Source organism: Daucus carota, chromosome 8 (genome assembly GCF_001625215.2).
Source record: "Daucus carota subsp. sativus chromosome 8, DH1 v3.0, whole genome shotgun sequence".
In the NCBI taxonomy this organism is placed as follows: Eukaryota; Viridiplantae; Streptophyta; class Magnoliopsida; order Apiales; family Apiaceae; genus Daucus; species Daucus carota.
Genome location: NC_030388.2, coordinates 26,513,607 through 26,535,902, shown reverse-complemented (window position 1 = coordinate 26,535,902; position 22,296 = coordinate 26,513,607). Strand labels below are relative to the sequence as shown.

The 22,296-nt window shown below is 31.3% G+C and overlaps 4 protein-coding genes across 4 annotated transcripts; all 4 read left to right on the top strand.

The window, feature by feature from the left end:
* Positions 1-1,415: 1,415 nt before the first annotated feature.
* Positions 1,416-2,455, top strand: LOC108198445 (putative F-box protein At3g16210). Its single transcript, XM_064083811.1, has 2 exons — positions 1,416-1,903; positions 2,005-2,455. The coding sequence occupies exons 1-2, from the start codon at positions 1,416-1,418 to the stop codon at positions 2,453-2,455; spliced, it is 939 nt and encodes a 312-aa protein (XP_063939881.1).
* An 8,132-nt stretch (positions 2,456-10,587) lies between these two features.
* On the top strand, positions 10,588-11,673 carry LOC108198444 (F-box/WD-40 repeat-containing protein 1-like). The gene has a single exon (XM_017366198.1). It carries the CDS (start codon positions 10,588-10,590, stop codon positions 11,671-11,673), a length of 1,086 nt encoding a protein of 361 aa, XP_017221687.1.
* Positions 11,674-14,026: 2,353 nt separating this feature from the next.
* Positions 14,027-14,774, top strand: LOC108198443 (F-box/WD-40 repeat-containing protein 1-like). The gene is made up of 2 exons (XM_017366197.1): positions 14,027-14,042; positions 14,125-14,774. Exons 1-2 carry the CDS (start codon positions 14,027-14,029, stop codon positions 14,772-14,774), a joined length of 666 nt encoding a protein of 221 aa, XP_017221686.1.
* Positions 14,775-17,409: 2,635 nt separating this feature from the next.
* LOC108197769 (F-box/WD-40 repeat-containing protein 1-like) lies at positions 17,410-22,145 on the top strand. Its single transcript, XM_064082400.1, has 2 exons — positions 17,410-21,865; positions 22,065-22,145. The coding sequence occupies exon 1, from the start codon at positions 17,561-17,563 to the stop codon at positions 18,641-18,643; it is 1,083 nt and encodes a 360-aa protein (XP_063938470.1). The 5' UTR covers positions 17,410-17,560; the 3' UTR covers positions 18,644-21,865; positions 22,065-22,145.
* Positions 22,146-22,296: the final 151 nt, after the last annotated feature.

The window sequence follows — 22,296 nt, the reverse complement described above, 5'->3', positions numbered from 1 at the left end:
TATTATTTTTTATGACTTTTATAAATATATAAGAAAATTAAATATAATTCCATATGATATACATTAAATATAATTTATATTTTTTATTATATTTTATTATATACATATTCAAAGTCATAGAAAAAGTTATATTTTATGTATATCATAAAAAATATCATTTGATATACATATTAATATTTTTCATAACAAGGTGTGATAGAAATATCATATGACTTATAAAAGTCATATAAACTTTAATATTTTTTTATGATTTTTATAAGAAATTATATTTAATTTTCTACTATTCTTATAGAAGTAAAAAAAAATATTAAAGTTCAAAAGATAATCTATATATTGTTTCATCTCTCAGTAAAGTAATATTTTTTATATATTATTTCATATAAAATAAAAACTTTTATTGTGTGTTTGTCTTTATTTTATATTTTATATGATAAAATTCTAAATTGAGATGCAAAGCTTGTAAATAAAAAAATAGATTAAGGAACTCAAAACTGAGAAGAGCACTAGTACACAAATATAGATTAAAAAATTAAAAATGAAGAGTGTTAGTGGATTCTAGCTCATTCTGTGCAAATTTTTGTATCAGCTTCTGTACTCCTAGCATTGCAAATTTTTGTATCAGCTTCTGTACTCCTAGCATTACTCATATATATGTAGGTGTAATCCATGCACTAGAGCACTAGAGACTAATATGCCTTACAAGTTACTAAGAATCTTAATTATAAATTATTTAAAATTCTACATATTTTTAAATAATTTGATTTCATAATTGAAATAGTATTCCAAACTTTTTAGATGAAAGTCTAATATATATTATATTTCTTTCAAAAGATAAATTAGAAAATTTTTAAATTAGAAATTACGTGGAAAAGTAAGTGACCTACACAGGAGTACTATCTTGAAAAAAATGTCTCTATATATTATGACATAATTTGACATATCTTAATTAATTTTATTTTAAGAAATAAATTTTTTCCATATTAAAAATATAAACATATACCTTTTTCTATCCTCCATGTTTAGTTATTTTTATAAAATAAACAATTTTAAACAACTCACCAAATATTTAGTAATTTATAATTTTTTAAAAAAATAAATTCTTATTATGGTAAAAAATATTTTATCCGCAGATTCGTTTAGGCATATTGATGACGTTTTTCTTAATAAAGAAAAAGAATTTACCTCATCCCGCGAAGAGTCGCCAAGTGAAGAAATAGAGCGAGGCGTCTCTGTTAGCTATGTAGGATACAACACTACATAATAAGGCTTCAGAACTGCCTGACGAGAATCAACTCGCCTCACCCCTCTTCTTACCACCTCTATCTGCAACACCAAATCACAAATTCATTATTATCATAATAATTTCTAGGGCTCAAATGGCCACTAAAAGATGTAATAATTAGTTATCCGAAGAGATGGTGTTCCTCATACTCTCATATCTCCCTGTTATATCACTTCTACGCTGCAAATCAGTCTGCAAAACCTGGCTATCCATCATAAATAGCCCACAGTTTGTTGAAGCCCACCTGGCTAATTCCAAGAACAAACAAGCATCTGTGCTCAAAGCCTCTGATGCTTGGAGGGTTTTGTCCATGGACAGTGTTGAAGAATCAGTTCAGCTTAAACAGCCATCACGTCTTGAGTGTAAGTTTGGTTACATGCGTTCTTGTAACGGTTTTGTTTGTCTTTCTAGTGAAAATTGTGATAGTATATGTATTTGGAATCCTTGTACTAGACAGTATAAGATGGTTTCTCTCCCCAACTATGCAAATCGTGTCTTCACTTGTCTAGGGTTTGGGTTTGATTCTGTTGGAAACGACTACAAGGTTCTTAGGCTTGTAAGAAAGGTTGACAATGACCTACGAGGTTTTGTCGTTCGCATCTATAAACCAGAAGCATTCTTGTATCCGCAAAGCCTGGTACTTGGAAAAGGATTCGTATTCCGGATACTATTAAAAGATCCTTTTGGTATTCGGTGAGGAGATTCTGTGGTCCTGATATTAGTGGGAAGTTGTATTTGGAAAGTGAGGCTGGGCTATTGCCGTTTGATTTGCGAAACGATGTGTTTAGAGAAATTGTGGTGTTACCGTTTCCCATTTACGGGCAACAGAAAAGGAATAAGAAGTTTGAAATTTTGGATCTTGAAGGTTCTGTTGGTATGCTATATGAATCTGCCGGGGATGAATCAGTTGTTAGTCTTTGGATATTAGATGATGCTGGCTTGTGGATTAAAAAGTTCAATCTTGAAATGAATCTGGAGTTGGATCACATGTATCTTTATTTGGGTGCTGAACAGTATCTTGGCCTCAATTTGTTTTTTGGATACAAATTTTACAACTGCAGAAAGAAAACGACTAAGGAACTTCCTTTCCCCGCTCATCTCACTGATGTCGAGTCAGTTGCCAAGTTCACTGAGAGCCTCGTCTCCCTTGAGGGGTTTGAATCGCAAGAGTGAACTGGTAAGCTGAAACTTTAATATTGTGAAAGAAAGAATGCTCATTTTCATAGAATTTACTTTTCGAGTTAATTTTTTTTACAAATGTTATCAAGTATATATATAGCCTGGCACAAAGGGATTATTCTAATGCCTTGTTAGTGAGTACTAAGCACACACTGCTTTGTTGTAAACTAAGTTGAAGTTTTGGTATATCTATATGTCGTCACAATTTTTTATTAAAATAATTTTTTATTGAGTTTTTCACAGTTTTTTCATGCTAACACAACCAAATAAAACAATGTGAATTCCAAGTTTTCTGAAAATATATTCCGATTTTAAAATTTGATTTATTATTTACTCCGTCCCTTTTTAGTTGTTCATATTTGATTTTTGATCAGTCAAATTGACCAAAGTTTGACTGTAATTTATTAATATTTTATCAACTAATATTGTGAAAGATAGAATGCTAATTTTATCTTTAATCAGAGCTATCCCGAATCGCCATGATAATGTAAAAGAACCTGGGAAAGAGTGGTTGTTTGTTCAAAGAAACGTGAAACTGTTTTTTATTTACTGTGATTAATATATAGATAACATTTGGGCGTTTGCATGTATATATACAATCAGTGTTTGAGAAGTGCAACACCAAATCGCAACTTTATTATCATCAATTCGCTTCATGGCGACTAAAAGATGTAATAATTATTTATCAGAAGAGATGGTTGGTTATTCAACATTCTTTCGCGTCTTCCTGTAATATCACTTCTGATCCGCTTCAAATTAGTTTGCAAAACCTGGCTATCCATCATAGAAAGCCCACATAAGTTTGTTGAAGCCCACCTTGCTAATTCCAAGAAGAAACAAGAGCATCTTTGCTCAAAGCCTCTTATGATTGGAATTTGGAGGCTTTTCTCTATGGACACTGTTGAAGAATCAGTTGAGCTTAAACTGCCATCCGCACGTCTTGAGGGTAAGGTTCGTTCTTGTAATGGTCTTGTTTGTCTTTCTAATGAAGGTTGTGATATTATATGTATTTAATTGGAATGCATGCGCACTAGACAGATTAAGATGTTCCCTATGCCTTACAAGGCAAGTTATCCTGTCCCGCTCTATCTAGGTTTGGGTTTTGATTTGCATGAAGAGATGTTGGAAGAAATTGAAGTAATAGGGTTTCCCAACCATGTGCAATATAGAAAGTCTAGTGATGACTATAGTATAAAGACAAAAAAGTAAAATGTTTTGGATTTGAACGTTCCGCTGCAATGATCTTCGAATCCGCTTGTGATGAATCAGTTCTTAGTCTTTGGGCGTTAGATGGTGTTTGTGGCTCTTGGACTAAAATGTATAATCTTGAAAATGATTTGGAGTTAGATCGGGTATATCTTTATTTGGGTGCTGAACAGTTTGTTGGATTGAAATTTGTTTTTGGATACAAATTTTATGACCTTAGAAAGAAAGGAACTAAGAAGCTTCCTTTCCCAGCTCATCTCACGGATGTCAAGTTCACCTGAAGCCTTGTTTTCCTTGAGGGGTTTGAATCACAAAAGAAAAGTGGCAAGACATTAATTGTGGGAAAGAAAAGATGCTCAAGATTGTACATTCATTGTTCGCTGCTCAAGATTGTACATTCATTGTTCCCTGCCTTTTCAAGTCTAGTTATTGTTGAATGTAATCTCATAGTATACTTCTTGATAGCTAATTGATTTGTCAAATTAGATGACTCAAGATCCTAACTCAATCTAATTATTTCCACAAGTGAATTTAGCTCACTTAGATTTATGGATCAAGCTATAATTGTTGGATGACGTACATACATAGGTATTACTTGCACGTGCACACCGTGTTCTAACTTTTAGACAATATATCAGTACAGTCTTATTAATTTAAGGACTTAAATGTACTTATTAGTATACTTTATATTAGGATTGGAAAAGTTTTGCTTGTGTTTATGCTTTTTTTGTTTCCCACAAACATTCTCAATACGCTCTGACCACCTTCGCTTTATTAGGGCTTCAATGCATGATCCCCTTGGGATTTTTATTTGTGTTTTCTTAGATTGTGTGTAGTTCGAAAATTTTGACTTTTTATGCTACAATGTGCTTGTGATAGGATACCTTTTTTCCCTGAAATAATAGCCAGAACAGTGTCATCAATGTGACTATGTGAGTGATATATCTTTGCGCCCATTCTGATCTCTTTACATTATTCCTTTACCAGGGAAATTATAATCAGAAGACTGTCATCATTTCCACTGATAAGTTCTTTTATTGCTAATTCCTGGACTAGGAAGGTTGTGAAGTTAAAGTGTTCTTCGTAGTTTATTAGCTGTTCTCTGATATCTGTGTAATATATATCAGAAACTGTAGGACTTGGAACGTATTTATCCATTTATAGATTTTTGTGATCTACCATGATACGTTGTCCTTTGCTGAATTAATGATCAATTAAGATTCATGTGTTGTCGAACTAGTTTTACTAAGAAAGGGAAAATCAAATTAACAATAAAAAGGAATAATTAAAAGGATTTTACCTTGTATTATGGTATTCTACTAATTGTTCAGGACTTCAGGATTTCTAGTGAATTGATCCCCGGTGTTAAGTCGTGTGTTGTTTAAGATTGGACCAGTTGTGTTTGTTGGTGTTCGTGTGCAAGGGGAATATCCTAGTTTTGTCAATAACCTTTGAGTATGCTTGTATGTTTCAGTTTAAAATTTTGGTATATTTATCCTTACTATTAGTATTGAATGATTTTTTCTTGCATTTAGGTAAAAATGATGTTTAGTTGGATGGGTCAAAGTCTCTGTTTCCTGTGTTATAATTTCTGGAATAGAAAAGATTTGCACCTTGTATTATTTTCTACTCATTGGCCCCGTACTTGAGGTGTTTTTGAGAGTCTAGATCTTGTATGTGGAGGGATCATCACTATTTTTGTTGTCAATATTTCATACATTATTTCAGTTTAATCTTTTATCTATAAACTAGATTTTCTTACCCGCGCTCCGCGCACGGGTGTCCTGATATTGTAGTTGTTTTTTTTTTGGCGTTGCGAAATAATTTTTATGATTAAGAACAGAAAATCAAACCATCAAATAATCCCAAATTAAAAATTAAATTTAATAAAATAAAATGTCATTTAAAATCAACATAACCCGGATGAAAATACTTCGTCCATGATATGAAAACATCAGACTTACCACCCATCATTTCTTCATGCATCATATTTGTATTAGTCTTGCAATTCTTATTTTGAGCAAGTCAAGTTAGACCATAAGCTCCGACTCTGGAGGTACTTGAAGAAACAATTTCACAACCAGGTGGTTTAGTATCCTTATGTGGTCTTCGTTTCTTCAACCATTTTAATAGATTATCGTTTGAAAATATTTTAAATAAATTTAAATTTCAAATGCTTTGAATTATAGCACTTATCGAATCAATACTTACGTATTAGTTAAGACAGTTAAAAACAAAAGATAGAATGAATGCATAATTTGTGGGATTGTGCTAGAATCAATGCTTTGAATTATCGTTTGAAAATATTTTAAATAAATTTAAATTTTAAATTCTTTTTGCTATAAATTATAGCAGTCTATATCCATGTATCGGGAAATATAAAAAAAAATATATATATAAAAATTTCATTATCAAAAGCTAAATTGTGGTGTTAAAAAGTGTTCCATTGATTAGAAAGTATAACAAAAAGTCTTGATTTGAAAATTAAATGTATTGAATATGAAAACCAGTATATATTATACAAAAAAGTATTGTAATAATAACAGCTAAAATCAGTTAATTAAATCAAATAAATTTTGACTGTTTTTCCTTATTTACATATGGGTTATAGCAGGCTAGAACCATGTATCAAAAAAATTTAAAAAGTCAAAATATATAAAACCTTCCTTATCAAGAGCTAAAATTATGGAGTGAGATATTTATTTGAAATTATAACAAAAAATCTTGATTTGAAAATTGAATATAATGAACATGGAAACTGCAAAAATTTAATAGAAAAGTATTTTAGTAATTAATGTCAAAATCAGTGGAAATCAAATAAAGTCTGACTTCCCTATTTGCATATGAGCTATAACAATCGAGATCCATGTATCCGAATATTAAAAAATCTAATATATAAAAATTTTCTTATCAAGAGCTAAAATTGTGGAGTGAAAAAGGACTTCATTAATTTGAAATTATAACAAAAAGTCTAGATTTGAAACTTGAATATAGTGAATAGGGAAACATCTACATATTATACAAAAGAAATAAATGCCAAAATCATTGAAAATCAATATTTTGACTACTTTTTCCTATTTACATATGAGTTATAGCAGGTTAGATTCATGTATCTGGACAGAAATTGCGTCATATTCATTCTCGGTGGTTCTTGTCAAACAACAATGACACACGATAAGATGTAAACAAAAAGTCTAGATCAATAAGCAGATGTTGAGGAAAAGTGAATATAAATCTTCACACGATGAGCATCCGATAGTTGCATGGACGAATCATCTCTATTCAGCAGCTGCAAGGAAAACTCAATAACAAAAAGTGGCTCAATAAATGCATTAGAGTACATATATGCATCCTAATCACTATCAATACGAAAGGAAATTATGCAAAAATAATCGTTAGAAATAAAAAATAATCTCAAATTCCTGGAACATGAAATCAATAGAAATCGTGAGGACGGATTTCTTAGCTTTTCTCTGTAGCAAATTATCAAACACGTTAAATACAAAATCATATACTGATTATGATACCTGCAGCGTTCAAACAACAAACTTCAGAACCCGTTCAACAATAATAGAATAAACAAATATACACAATGGAGCAAATATTGTAAATTAAGTTGGAAATAGTGCAAACCTATTTCACGACCAATGGTGTTATTCTCTTTTTGACTTCGAGACGTCATCCCTTGTCGAAGCATCGTCGCAAAAGGACTTTGACGGATACTACCTGATGCATACACGGATCAACGCGATTTGTGCAAGATAAGTAGAATTCTATTATTAAATAAAGTAAATATGCGCAAAGCAAAGTTCGTAGGTAGAGAAATTAATGTGAAAAAAGCCAAGATCAGTAGTACCGCAGTAAAATCCAACCGAGGACACAAATCAGTTCGAAAACTAAGCAAGAAAACATACTCGTCACGATTAGAGGCTTGGAAGAAAGAATGGTTTTGAATGTGAAATTAAAATCATCTGCTTTGATCTGATAAGAATATCATATGCAAATAAGTAGTAAAGCTTAAATATGAACTGACGTCGTGATCAGTGACACGATTTAAGGATGCGTGATTAATGCTATTTTGAAATTCTAATCTTGATAAGATGATCGTGATATGATTTGAATGGGCTCTCAGATCCAACGATACTCGGGTCGGGTTTCTTGAAGATCCGAAATATTTCATCACAGTGTTAATTTGAATAAGAAGATGCGGGGTCAAACCGGAAGCTTGATGGGTTGATCCACTCCAATGTAAAATTACCATATCAGCCTTAAAAAAGAAAAATAAAAATAAAGATGAATACAAACAATCAAGGATATGAGGTCTTGATGACGGTTATATATATATATCCACTCTCTACCAAATATATAGATATATAGACATATACATATATACATATATATGAAATCAATCAAACAAATTAGCATAATATATATATCCACTCTCTACCAAATATATGGATATATAGACATATACATATACATAGATATGAAATCAATCAAACAAATTAGAATAAATAAAATCGTTGTTTTAATTTTTGTCATACTATTGTTTAACGAAAGCTATAATCAAGGAAATTTGAAACGAAAATTGAAGAGCGACAACCATATGATTCCAATTTTGCAAATTTTTAGATGGTAATGAAAAGAATCGAATGAAATTCACTCCATTCCCATTCTGAAGCACCAATCATGCATATAATCAAGTAGAGCTAAATATTGACCACATGTCCCTTCTAAATTGCTTACAATTTCTGATCCTCAAAAGATATTATTTTTCAAATAAAATTAAAAAAATTCAAACCAATTAAATATATAAAAAGCATTGATTATGCAGCTGATTGAGCATGCTTAAATATCAACCAAATGCTGCTTCAGACACCCTACCATTGCGACGCTCTGTTAGTGCTTTAGTATATAATTTTGAACTAATTTCATATTTATTTTAAAATAAAAGATAAGAGAGTAAAACATATATAATGACGCATCTCACAATTTTTATATATAAGAATTACTTTATTAAAACTAAAAAATAAAATAATGAAGAAAACAATAACACATAAATAAATTTAACAAAATAATAGTCAAATCATAATTTTTTAAAGTATAATATATTTATTCGTGCATTAATACCTTATTCTTTTTAATATAATCTTATGAAAATATTTTAACTATACTTTATTTTTAAATATTTTAAGAAAAGACGATTACCAGTTTAAGAGGTAATCACTCTTTCAATTTATTGAATTTTTAATGCAATATCATACAAAAATCTTTTAAGTTCTTAGGAAGTCTTTACAAATTTAATTCGAAAGAGATAAGCAAAAAATTACAATTAAAAATAGGTAAATATACAAAAATATATTGTAGATGTGAAATAAATTAAATGTATAAAGATAAGAAAATTATTGTTTAAAATTTTCTTAAATATTTTTATTTTAAATATTTTAAGATAAGATGATCAACAATTTAAGAGATAATTCAATTTTTGAATTTTTAATTTTTCATGTAACATCGTACAATAAAGTCTTCAGAGTGCTTAGGATGTCTTCCTATATTTAATCAAGGAGAAATTGAAAGTAATTAATTACAATTAAAGATACACAAATATATGGATACACACACATATGAAATCAATTAAAAGAATCAAAATAAGTAAAATAAAATCTGTTACAATTAGTAAACTTCCCTTGCAAGTTATACTAATTATTCAATTAACATACTTGAAACCGGAGGAGAAAAATAAAAAAGATGAGAGAGATACCGATGAATTTGAGTTTTTAAAATAGATGATAAGAATTGATTTGATTTTGAAAAACAATCAATGCTTTACATATTGGTTAAGACAATTAAAAATAAAAGCTGGAATGATTGTAAGAAAGGAAAGAAAAAATAGGATACATACCAAAAATGACAGCCATTCAACACGAATTAATTGTGTCATAACATCCAAAGAATAGGAAGCATAAATCAAGGCTGAAAATATGAGATTACATATTTAAAGTAACCATTGAGCTGGATTTTATGTGGCATTTACGTGGCTTTTAACGAATTACGTGGACTTTGTGACTGGGCATCATTCAGGAATTATTATATAAATAGATAAATAGATATTGCAATCCGTAAGTTTGAGTTTAATTACATATCAGCAATTTTAGTAACTTTAATTTTCTAAAGAACCTTGTCTCAGAGGGTGTTGGGTGTTCTAGAGGATTGACATTCTTTTAAGAAATTGTCTAATCAAAAGAATGCTTACTCGATATCAATAACATTAATATTAAATTTTCACATTAATGTGAACTTAATTAATTCAAGAAAATAATGTGAAAATTGTTTTTATATAATACTTTATCATTTTTTTTATCAAATACCATTAAGATATTCTACTATGAATTGATGCATGCTCTAATTATTTCATATTTTCAAAAGATATATCTCATAAAAGAAACGTGACCAAATATTAATTATTAATTCTGTGGATATGTTAGTCTCTCAATTTTTTTTCAGGTACTTTCAAGTAATTTCATCACTTATTTGAAATTTTTATTTTTGTGAATAAAATTATCAGTATAATATTTTTTCATACAAAGAAAATTCTAAAAAAGAATATTGAACCCGCAGATTTAGTAATATAATATTTAGTAATTTATAACTTTTTAAGAAATAAATTCTTATTATGGCAAAAAATATTTTACCCGGAGATTTGTTTAAGCAGACTGATGACGTTTTTCCTGAAAAAGAAAAAGAATTTACGCGAAGAGTCGCGAAGCGAAGAAATAGAGGGAGGCGTCTGTTCGCTGTGTAGGGTACAGCGGGTATATAATAGGGTTCAGAATGCCTAGTCTCGCACCCCTCTTCTTACCACCTCTATCTGCAGCACCAAATCACAAATTTATTATTTTCATAATCATTTCTTGGGCTCAATGGCGAGTAAAAGATGTAATAATTATTTATCCGAAGAGATGGTGTTCCTCATACTTTCTTATCTTCCTGTAATATTACTTCTCCGCTGCAAATCAGTTTGCAAAACCTGGCTATCCATCATAAATAGCCCACAGTTTGTTGAGGCCCACCTTTCTAATTCCAAGAAGAAACAAGCATCTGTGCTCAAAGCCTCTTATGATTGGAGGGTTCTCTCCTCCATGGACACTGTGGAAGATTCAGTTGAGCTTAAACTGCCATCATGTCTCGAGGGTAAGGTTGGTTACATGCGTTCTTGTAATGGTCTTGTTTGTCTTTCTAATGAAGGTTGTGATAGTATATGTATCTGGAATCCGTGTACTAGACAGTATAAGATGCTTTTTGTGCCCAACTATGCATTTGGTGTATGGCATTGTCTAGGGTTTGGTTTTGATTCTATTGGAAACGACTACAAGATTCTTTGGATTGTAACAAAGGTTGTCCGTGAGCTACGAGGTTTTATTGTCAGCATGAACCTTAAACCAGAAGCACAATTGTATTCCGCAAAGGTTGATACTTGGAAAAAGATTTGTATTCCGGATACTATTAGAATATCTTTTTGGAATAGGCTGAAGAGATCCTGTGGTCCTGATATTAGTGGGAAGTTGTATTTGGAAGGTGAGGGTGGGCTATTGCCGTTTGATTTGCGCAACGATGTGTTTGGAGAACTTGTAGTATTACCGTTTCTTGATTACGTGGAACAGAAAAGGATAAAGAAGTCCAAAATTTTGGATTTTGAAGGTTCTCTGGCTATGGTATATGAATCTGCCGGGAATGAATCAGTCCTTAGTCTTTGGATGTTAGATGATGCTGGCTTGTGGATTAAAAAGTTCAATCTTGAAATGGATTTAGAGTTGGATCGGATGTATCTTTATTTGGGTCCTCAACACTTTTTTGGACTTAATTTTATTTTTGGATACAAATTTTACAACTACAAAAAGAAAACCATTAAGAAGCTTTCTTTCCCCGCTCATCTCACCGATGTCAAGTCGGTTGCCAAGTTCACTGAGAGCCTTGTCTCTCTTGAGGGGTTTGAATCACAAGCGTGAGTGGTAAGTAACTTTGATATTGTGAAAGAAAGAATGCTCAATTTCGTAGAATTATCGTTTGTTTTCTTTTCGAGTTCATTTTTTACAAATGTTATCAGATGTTTTTAGACTGACATTCTTGTAATCTTTTGCAGGGTCGTACCTGGGAAAGGAAGAGTCCAGCATAATTGCGGCAAATGTGTTTATAATAGGACCAGCTTGTTTGTTTCGTAAATTTGTGTAATGTAGAGAGCACAACGGGGTAAGTCTAATGCCTTGTCATTGAGTCTACCAAGTACACCCTGCTTTGTTGTAAAATAGGTTGAAATTTTTGTATATAATTTTCTTAATAATTTTAAACTCTTTGATAAACTTTTTGAAAAGAAAGTTTAAAATAATTTACAGAATTTCTAAGAATAAATACAACATATATATATATTAGGGTTCGATAACGGAAACCCTAAAATGCAACTTTATCATCATCATTACAGCTGAATAAGGAGTAAAAGATCTATCTATTATTTATGTGAAGATATAATATTCGACATTCATATCTTCTTGTGATATCACCTTCAGCTTTGAGTTTGTAAGACCTATCTATTCTTTATAACAAACCCTCAGTTTGTTGAATTCCACCTTAATTGCAAGAGAAAATAAGGGCACCGGCCGTTAATAGTGTTCAAATTGTCATCATGCTGTAAGAGTATGGTTCGTTATTTTCATTCTTGTAATGGTCTTGTTTATCTTTCTGATGCACATGTCTATGCCCTAAAGCATGTTATGCTCTATGTTTATTTTCTATCGGCTGTGCAGAGGTGATATATAATATAGGCTGGTCGAACATTACAACAGATAAGAAGGAATGAGTTGTGACCGATCATGTATTTTCAACTAGTCAATTTTTGCCAGTTTAATTGGATGTATTTTCGATTAGTCAATTTTTGACAGTTTGACTGGTGTTTGAAAATATTTTATTATGATCAGTTAAGTAATGATAGAAAAAAAAATATTTTATTCCGATTTCGATTCAATTGTAAATGAGTACAAGATTCTTATGATGATAAAAAAAGAAATTCGTATAATACATGATTATATTGGAACTCCTCAAATAAGAGTGGAGTTGTATTCTGTGAATGCTTCTTGCAAAGAGATACGAGTTATTATCTAAAAAAATTTTGGTATGAGCCTAGGAAAAACACAATAAATTAGTTGAGCAAGAAGAAATATATATATATGGACCTATTTTACACTTTAGTATCAAAATTAATGTAAATGATTCAATGAATTAATTAGTTCAAAATAAAATTTATAAATTACGAGTGGATACAAATATTCTTAATTATAAATTATATTAATTTTCACTTATCTTTAAATACTTTCATTTCATAATTGAAATAACGTTTTAAATATTTTTTAGATGAAAGTGTAATATATTTGAAAAGATAAAAATTTAAAAAAAAATTACTTTAGAATTATGTGGAAAAGTAAGTGACTTACGTGGGAGTCCTATATTAAAAAAAAAAAAATAGCTCTATTATGACATAATATTTTGGCATGTCTTAATTTGATTTTAAGAAAAATTATTTCTGTATTAGAAATATATAAAATATACATACATATATATGACCTATTTTACATTTTAATACCAAAATTAGTGTAAATAATTTAATGAATTATCAGTTCAAGATAAAGTTTATAGATTACGAGGAGATACGAATAATCTTAATTACAAATTATATAAAATTCTACATATTTTTAAATAATTTGATTTCATAATTGAAATAGTATTCCAAACTTTTTAGATGAAAGTCTAATATATATTATATTTCTTTGAAAAGATAAAAATTTATAAAATCTTTAATTTAAAAATTACTTGGAAAAGTAAGTGACCTACCCGGGAGTCCTGTCTTGGAAAAAATGTCTCTATTATGACATAATTTGGCATATCTTAATTTTATTTTAAGAAATAAATTTAAATTATTTCTATATAAAATATATATAAACATATACCTTTTTCTATCCTCCATATTTGGTTAATTTTTATAAAATAAACAATTTTAAGCAACTCACTAAATATTTAGTAATTATAAATTTTTTAGAAATAAATTCTTATTATGGCAAAAATCTGCGGATAAAACTTTTACCCGCAGGTTTGTTTAGGCAGATATTGATGACGTTTTTCTTGATAAAGAAAAGGAATTTACTCGAAGAGTCGCGAAGTGAAGAAATAGAGGGAGGCGTCTGTTCGCTGTGTAGGGTACAACGGGTATAAATAGGGTTCAGACCTGCCTAACGAGAATCAACTCTATCTTATATACCACCTCTATCTGCAACACCAAATCACAAATTTATCATAATCATTTCTAGGGCTCAAATGGCGACTAAAAGATGTAATAGTTATTTATCCGAAGAGATGGTGTTCCCTCATACTTTCCTATCTTCCTGTAATATCACTTCTCCGTTGCAAATCAGTGTGCAAAACCTGGCTATCCATCATAAATAGCCCACAGTTTGTTGAGGCCCACCTGGCTAATTCCAAGAACAAACAAGCATCTGTGCTCAAAGCCTCTGATGCTTGGAGGGTTTTGTCCATGGACACTGTTGAAGAATCAGTTCAGCTTAAACAGCCATCACGTCTTGAGGGTGAGGTTCGTTTCATGCGTTCTTGTAATGGTCTTGTTTGTCTTTCTAATGATTGTTGTGATAGTATATGTATTCGGAATCCATGTACTAGACAGTATAAGATGCTCTCTGTCCCCAACTATGCAAATCGTTTCTTCACTTGTCTAGGGTTTGGGTTTGATTCTGTTGGAAACGACTACAAGATTCTTAGGCTTGTAAAAAAGGTTGACCATGACCTACGAGGTTTTGTAGTTCGCATCTATAAACCAGAAGCATTTTTGTATTCCGCAAAGGCTGATACTTGGAAAAAGATTCGTATTCTGAATACTATTAAAAGATCTTTTTGGTATTCGGTCAAGAGATTCTGTGGTCCTGATATTAGTGGGAAGTTGTATTTGGAAGGGGAGGCTGGGCTATTGCTGTTTGATTTGCGGAACGATGTGTTTGGGGAAATTGTAGTGTTACCGTTTCCCATTTACGGGCAACGGAAAAGGATATAGAAGTCTGAAATTTTGGATTTTGAAGGTTCTCTCGCTGTGGTATATGAATCTGCCGGGGATGGATCAGTCTTTAGTCGTTGGATGTTAGATGATGGTGGCTTGTGGATTAGAAAGTTCAATCTTCAAACGGATCTGGAGTTGAATAAGATATATCTTTATTTGGGTGCTGAGCAGTTTCTTGGCCTCAATATATTTTTTGGATACAAATTTTACAACTACAGAAAGAAAACGACTAAGAACCTTCCTTCCCCAGCTCATCCCCCGATGTCAAGTCAGTTGTCAAGTTCACTGAGAGCCTGGTTTCCCTTGAGGGATTTGAATCACAAGAGTGAAGTGGTAAGCTGTAACTTTTATAATGTGAAAGAAAGAATGCTCAATTTAGTAGAATTACTGTTTGTTTACTTTTCGAGAATTCGAGCTAATTTTTTTACAAATGTTATCAAGTGTTTAGCCTGGCATTCTTGTAATCCTTTGCAGGGTCATTTAAGGGAAAGGAAGAGTCGATCATATTTGTGGCAAATGTGTTTATAACAAGACCAGCTTGTTTGTTTTGTATGTTTGTACATGTAGAGGGACAAGGGGATTATTCTAAAGCCTTGTCATTGAGTACTGCTTTGTTGTAAAATAAGTTGAAATTTTGATATATCTATATATGTCGTCCTTGTAATGGATGGATTTGTACTTATAAGAATTATTACGTTTAGGTGGATGGGAAAAAGTTGCTTTTCTTTCGTTTGCCCTGGATTTCATGGTAGGCTTGAATTAATTAGTTGCTCAGAGCTTCATAGATTTAATTGTTCTCATTCGTTTTATTGTCATTTTTGGCCTCAGAAAGCTAGCCAAAGCAAGCAAATTGGTTTTCCAGTTTGCTAGACATAAAATTTTAAATTGATCAGCGAAGTAAAGATATAACTTTACTAAAATAATTTTTTATTGAGTTTTTCACATTTTTTTTCATGCTAACACAACCAAATAAAACAGTGTGCATGAATTCTAATTTTTCTGAAAATATATTCAGATTTTAAAATTTGATTTGTTATTTACAGCTATCAAAACTAGTGAACTCTTTTGTTTTTTTTAGCACCATACCATCTATGGACAAGATATTATTTATAACATTTTTCAAAACTTTTAAAATTTTAACAATTTTGAAGTAGTTTTACTCTTTTTTAAATTCGAAAGGTTTTAAGATAATGCTTATATATTTTAAGGTAAGTGATTAAAATGATATTTTTGAGATTGATGAATAAAATAATATTATTATCTCCACTTTTGTGATCACATTAATGTTTCACTTGTTGTGAACAATAAATTTTTGAGAAACTATGTGAAAATTTACATTTTTAACTTATTTTGAAAATTTGTCTTTTCAAATGTATATTTAAATTTCTGTTTTTTAAAGTTTGAATTTCAAAAATATGATGTGCAATCACAAATCAATCTTAAACTCAAAGTTTAAAAAAAATGAATTAATTTTGCATTTTAGATTGTAGAAGTTTCAAACATTATTTTGATAATAGTTATACATTGTTGTATCTGTTTTTAAAAGAATTTGTAAGTTAAGAAATTAAGCTCATAGTTTGTAAGAGCAACTCGGATAATCTCTTAGCATCCTCCTCAAAATTAATATAAATTATTAAATCTTAATTATTTGAGAAAGATTTAGAAAATTGTTGGAGTGAAATTTGAAAACATTTTCTCTAAAAATATGATTTAAGAGTGAAGTATGGAGTGATGCTCTAAAATACACATACATTTCCACTATGCAATTCTTAAGTTTCATACTGAATGTACAAACAGTTTCATTGCACATACTGAATAGATAGTTAGTTTTATCACATATTATTATCCTGTCCTGCTCTATTTATGTTTATTTTCTGTGGCGTGTGTATATACGTCGGTGGAAAATTACATAATAAGGTTTAAGTTATGACCGATTAATTATAACGTATTTTCAACTAGTCAATTCTCGACCGTTTGACTGTGTTTGAAAATATTTTATTATCATTTAATAGAAAAAAGTAAATTCGGACATTTTTTCCCCGTTGAAATTAGTTGGTTTTTTTTTTAAGAATTTCGGTTTTGGATTCAATTATAAATGACCACAAGATTCTTCGGATGGTAAGAAAACACATTTGTGTAGTACATGATTATACTGGAACTCCTCAAGAGTGGAGTAATACTATTCTGTAAACGCTGATTCTTGGAAAGAGATTCGAGTTTCGTATCTGTAAAAAGATTTTTTTGATATGAGCATAGGAAAAACAAAAAAAAATAGCTTAATATATGTTATATTTCTTGAAGAAGATAAAAATTTAGAAATTTAAGTGACTTCCACGGGAGTCCTATCTTGGAAAAAATAGCTCTATTATGACATAATTTGACATATCTTAATTTTATTTTAAAAAATAAATAATTTCTATATTAAAAATATATAAACATATGCCTTTTTCTATCCTCAATATATGGTTATTCTATAAACAATTTTGAGCAACTCATAAATATTTAGTAATTTATAACTTTTATAGAAATAAATTCTTGTTATGGTAAAAATTATTACTATTATACCCGCAGATTTGTTTAGGCAGATTGATGACGTTTTTCTTAATAAAGAAAAAGAATTTGCCGCAATCGAGTCGCCATGTGAAGAAATAGAGGGAGGCGTCTGTTCGTACTTCGTAGGTTCAGACTGCCTGACAAGCCGTACACGAATCCAATCCTGAGCAACTCGCCTCGCCTCCAACTCTCCTATTCTAGCAGCACCCACCTCAAATTTATTAATATCAATGGCGACTAAAAGATATAATAATTATTTATCAGAAGAGATGGTGTTCCTCATACTTTCTTATCTTCCTGTAATATCACTTCTCCGCTGCAAATCAGTGTGCAAAACCTGGCTATCCATCATAACAACCCCACAGTTTGTTAAAGCCCACCTTGCTAATTCCAGGAAGAAACAAGCATCTGTACTAAAAGCAGCCTCTTATGATTGGAGGGTTTTCTCAATGGACAGTGTTGAAGAATCCGTTGAGCTTAAACTGCCATCACGTCTTGAGGGTAAGGTTCGTTACATGCGTTCTTGTAATGGTCTTGTTTGTCTTTCTAATCAAGGTTGTGATAGTATATGTATTTGGAATCCGTGTACTAGACAGTATAAGATGCTTTCTGTGCCCAGCTATGCAAATCGTGCCGTGACTTGTCTAGGGTTTGGGTTTGATTACGTTGGAAACGACTACAAGATTCTTAGGATTGTAACAAAGATTGCCCAAGACCTACGAGGGTTAATAGTTAAGATCTGTAAACCAGAAGCACTGTTGTATTCGGCAAATGCTGATACTTGGAAAAAGATTCGTATTCCGGATACTATTAAAATATCTTTTTGGTATTCGGTGAAGAGATTCTGTGGTCCTGATATCTGTGGGAAGTTGTATTGGGAAGGTGAGGGTGGGCTATTGCCGTTTGATTTGCGGAACGATGTGTTTGGAGAAATTGTAGTTTTACCGTTCCCCAATCACGTGCAACAGAAAAGGATAAAGAAGTCTGAAATTTTGAATTTTGAAGGTTCCCTCGCTATGGTATATAAATCTGCCGGGGATGAATCAGATCTTAGTCTTTGGATGTTAGATGAAGGTGGCTTGTGGATTAAAAAGTTCATTCTTGAAATGGATCTGGAGTTGGATCAGGTGTATCTTTATTTGGGTGCGGAACACTTTGTTGGCCTCAATTTGTTTTTTGGATACAAATTTTACAACTACAGAAAGAAAATGACTAAGGAGCTTCCTTTCCCAGCTCATCTCACCGATGTCAAGTCAGTTGCCAAGTTCACTGAGAGCCTTGTCTCCCTTGAGGGGTTTGAATCACAAGAGTGAAGTGGTAATCTTGAAACTGATTTGGAGTTAGATCGGGCGTATTTTTATTTGGGTGCTGAGCAGTTTGTTGGATTAAACTTGTTTTTGGATACAAATTTTATGACCGTAGAAAGAAAGAAACTAAGAAGCTTCCTTTTGCAGCTCATCTCACGGATGTCAAGTCAATTGTCAAGTTCACCAAAAGCCTTGTTTTCCATAAGGGGTTTGAATCACAAAAGAAAAGTGGTAAATAGTGGGGAAAAAATGATGTTCAACCTAGTACATTCATTGTTCCCTGCCTTTTCAAGTCTAGTTATTGTTTAATGTAATCTCATAGTATACTGGCTTGATAGCTAATTGATTTGTCAAATTAGATGACTCAAGATCTTAACTCAATCTAATTATTTCCCCAAGTGAATTTAGCTCACTTAGATTTATGGATCAAGCTATATAATTGTTGGATGACCTACATACATAAGTATTACTTGCACGTGCAATATATCCGTGTTTTAACTTTTAGACAGTATATCAGTAGAATTTTACTAATTTATGGTCTTAAATGTACTTATTAGTATAATATACATTAGGATTGAAGATGTTTTGCTTGTGTTTACGCTTTTGTTTGTTTCCCACAAACATTCTCAATGTGCTCTGACCCGCTTCGCCTTATTAGGGCTTCATGATCCCCTTGGGATCTTTTATTTGAATTTTCTTAGATTCTGTGTAGTTCGAAAATTTTGACTTGTATGTTACAATGTGCTTGTAATAGAATACCTTTCTGCCCTGAAATAATAGTCAGAACAGTGTCATCAATGTGAGTGATGTATCTTTGCCCATTTACGTTATTCCTTTACCAGGGAAATTATAATCAGAAGACCGTTGTCAATGCCACTGATAACTTTGCTCTTATTTGGATGGGTTCAAATTGTTCCTTTATTGCTAATACCTGGAATAGGAAGGTCGTGAAGATAACGTGTTCTTCTGAGTTTAGCTGTTCTCTGAAATCTGCGTAGTATATATCAGAAACTCTAGGACTTGGAACGTATTTATCTGTTTATAGATTTTTGTGATCTACCGTGATACCGTTGTCCTCTGCTGAATGATCAATTAAGATTCATGTGTTATTGAACTAGTTTTACTAAGAAAGGGAAAATCAAATTATCCAACATAAAGGAATAATAAAAGGATTTTACCTTAATACCTTGTATTATGATATTCTACTAATTGTGCAGGACTTCAGGTGTTTTAGATTTTCTTGATTTTGTGAAGTATATCACTATTTTCTACTTGTTGTCAACTTCTCATACATGAATTTTTTTCTGTATCATCTTTCGGTAATATATGCAATGCCATAGGGTGAAGCTCTATTTAAAGGTTGCACCTTCAGCACACTTGGATTTGTAGTGAATTGATCCCCGGTGTTAAGTCACTTGTTGCTTAAGAGTGGACTAGTTGTGTTTGTTGGTGTGCGTGTACAGGGGAATATCCTAGTTTTGTCATTAAGCTTTGAGTATGTTTGTATGTTTCAGTTTGAAATTTTGGTATATTTATCCTTACTATTAGTATTGAATGATTTTTTCTTGCATTTAGGTAAAAATGATGTTTAGTTGGATGGATCAAAGTCTCTGTTTCCTGTGTCATATCAACATACTACTATGTCTTTTAACTTGTCATGATTTTGTAAAATATGTTTTGTTAAGGAGATTAATTAACTTGACTGAGCATGCAACTTATTGTAGCTTAGTACTTATTGTTGGAGGTAAGACTAATTTGTTAGTCTTATTAATCTTCTTGCTCTGCGGTATCTTTCTTATATCTGAACTACCCATGCTCATATATTCTTCTAGAGTTGTCTGATATTTTCAGATTGCATTGTTGAACTAAGTTTTATTTAAAATGTGTCTCTATTGGTAATGTTCTTGGTGGTATTAAGCAATAGTGTCAGGGAAGCAACAATGCAGAATGTTGTACAAGCAATAACACTACTCTTATGACAGAGTTATCAAATTCAAAGATAACAATTTACATAAATATTTTGCCACTCGTTTGTTGTTGACTACTTGACTTGCTTGCTTGTTACTAGGCAGTTACTGGGAAGTTACTTGCTTGTTAGTTGTGTTGCAAATCACAATGAATTGAGAGCCTAGTTTGAATCAAAGTGTTTGAAGTGAAGTTAACTAGACTCGACTTGCATATTTTATTGCTGATACATTCAATACGCTGTACATAAATCATTTGAAAGTTGGATTGTCTAAGTTCTAGACATGATAGGGCTGTTCGGTTATCATATATCACTATCCTTCTTCTGCCATCCATACTCATTCACGGTCTCTTATTATCTAGTTATGAGTAGTGTTCTAATCAGGGCATAATGTGCTTCTATTTTTATAACAGACGGGTGATTTAGCGTGTTTGAGATTAAGCGATCATTAAGCTGATCGAGCCGTCAAAGAGGTGTTGATTAAATAATTTCTGTTTTTTTTATATCATGTAGAGTTCTGTTTTTCCTAATATTAAAATTTGAATAATAGATTGAAAGTACTCTAGTAGATAGTACTAGATTGTGTTTAGATTGTTTTTACCATATTATTGTCTCTTCTTAGTTTTGCTAATACGTTACTGAATATATAAAAAAATTAAATACATATATTGATGCTCAGCTTAAGTTTTAGAAGTGAACTTAAGCAGACTTTTCTTAACCGTTAAAAGCTTCTACTGCTCAGGATAGCAATTTTTTTGAACACTGGTTATAAGATTACTTATACTGTTATGCACAGGATTACATGTGCTTCATTTGTGTTTTCTATATTGTGTATTCCTTTTTGCAAACATTCTTATGTGTTCTCTCCCACCATGCTTTATCTGGCCTAAATGCTTGATTTATGATCACTTTTATTTGGGTTGTTTTGTAGCTTAATTTTTGTTTTTACTTTTATATTTCGATGTGCTAGCAATTACACAAAAAATCCCTTACATCACATAGATGATTAAATTACTTTCTTGCCTTGTAATAATAATCGGAACTGTCCCATTTTGATATGTGTACATATAGTGTTCCTTTATCAGACCCTGAAGGCTGAGAGTATAAAGATTCATCAATACCATCGTTATGTGCTTCCTGTTCTGATGGGTTTATATTATTTCTTCCAGGTGTTTTAATTTCCGGAATAGAAAAGATTTGCACCTTGTATTTTGTTCTACTCATTGGCCCATACTTGAGGTGTTTTTCAGAGTCTCGATTTTGTAAGTGGAGGATCATCACTATTTTCAACTCGTTGTCAATTTTTCATACATAATTTCAGTTTAATCTTTTATTTATAAATATTGCAATCAGTAAGGTTGAGTTTGATTACACATCAGCAATTTTAGTAACTTTAGTTTTCTAGAGAACCTTGTCTCAGAGGGTGTTCTAGAGGACTGACATTCTTTTAATATTTTGCAGGATTATTTCAGGGGAAGAAACAATCATGAAGAAATGTGGCAGATGTGTTTACCATTGGATCAGCTTTGTTGATTATTTATCGTGCGTATCTTCTTTCTTAACTTTAATCTTCTCAACTTCCACTATACAGCTATTCTCTTGAATCTCAGTCTGATTCCTCGTCTCTGTTCTTGATTTACAAACTTCAGTATTCTGAATTTTCTTTATTGCATTGCTAAATTACTGGTCTAAA

Coding starts and splice junctions, on each gene's coding strand:
- LOC108198444 (XM_017366198.1), top strand. CDS start 10,588: ATGGCGAGTAAAAGATGTAATAATTATTTATCCGAAGAGATGGTGTTC.
- LOC108197769 (XM_064082400.1), top strand. CDS start 17,561: ATGGCGACTAAAAGATATAATAATTATTTATCAGAAGAGATGGTGTTC.
- LOC108198445 (XM_064083811.1), top strand. CDS start 1,416: ATGGTGTTCCTCATACTCTCATATCTCCCTGTTATATCACTTCTACGC. Junction 1,904..2,004: donor TATAAACCAGAAGCATTCTT/GTATCCGCAAAG, acceptor TCCTGATATTAG/TGGGAAGTTGTATTTGGAAA.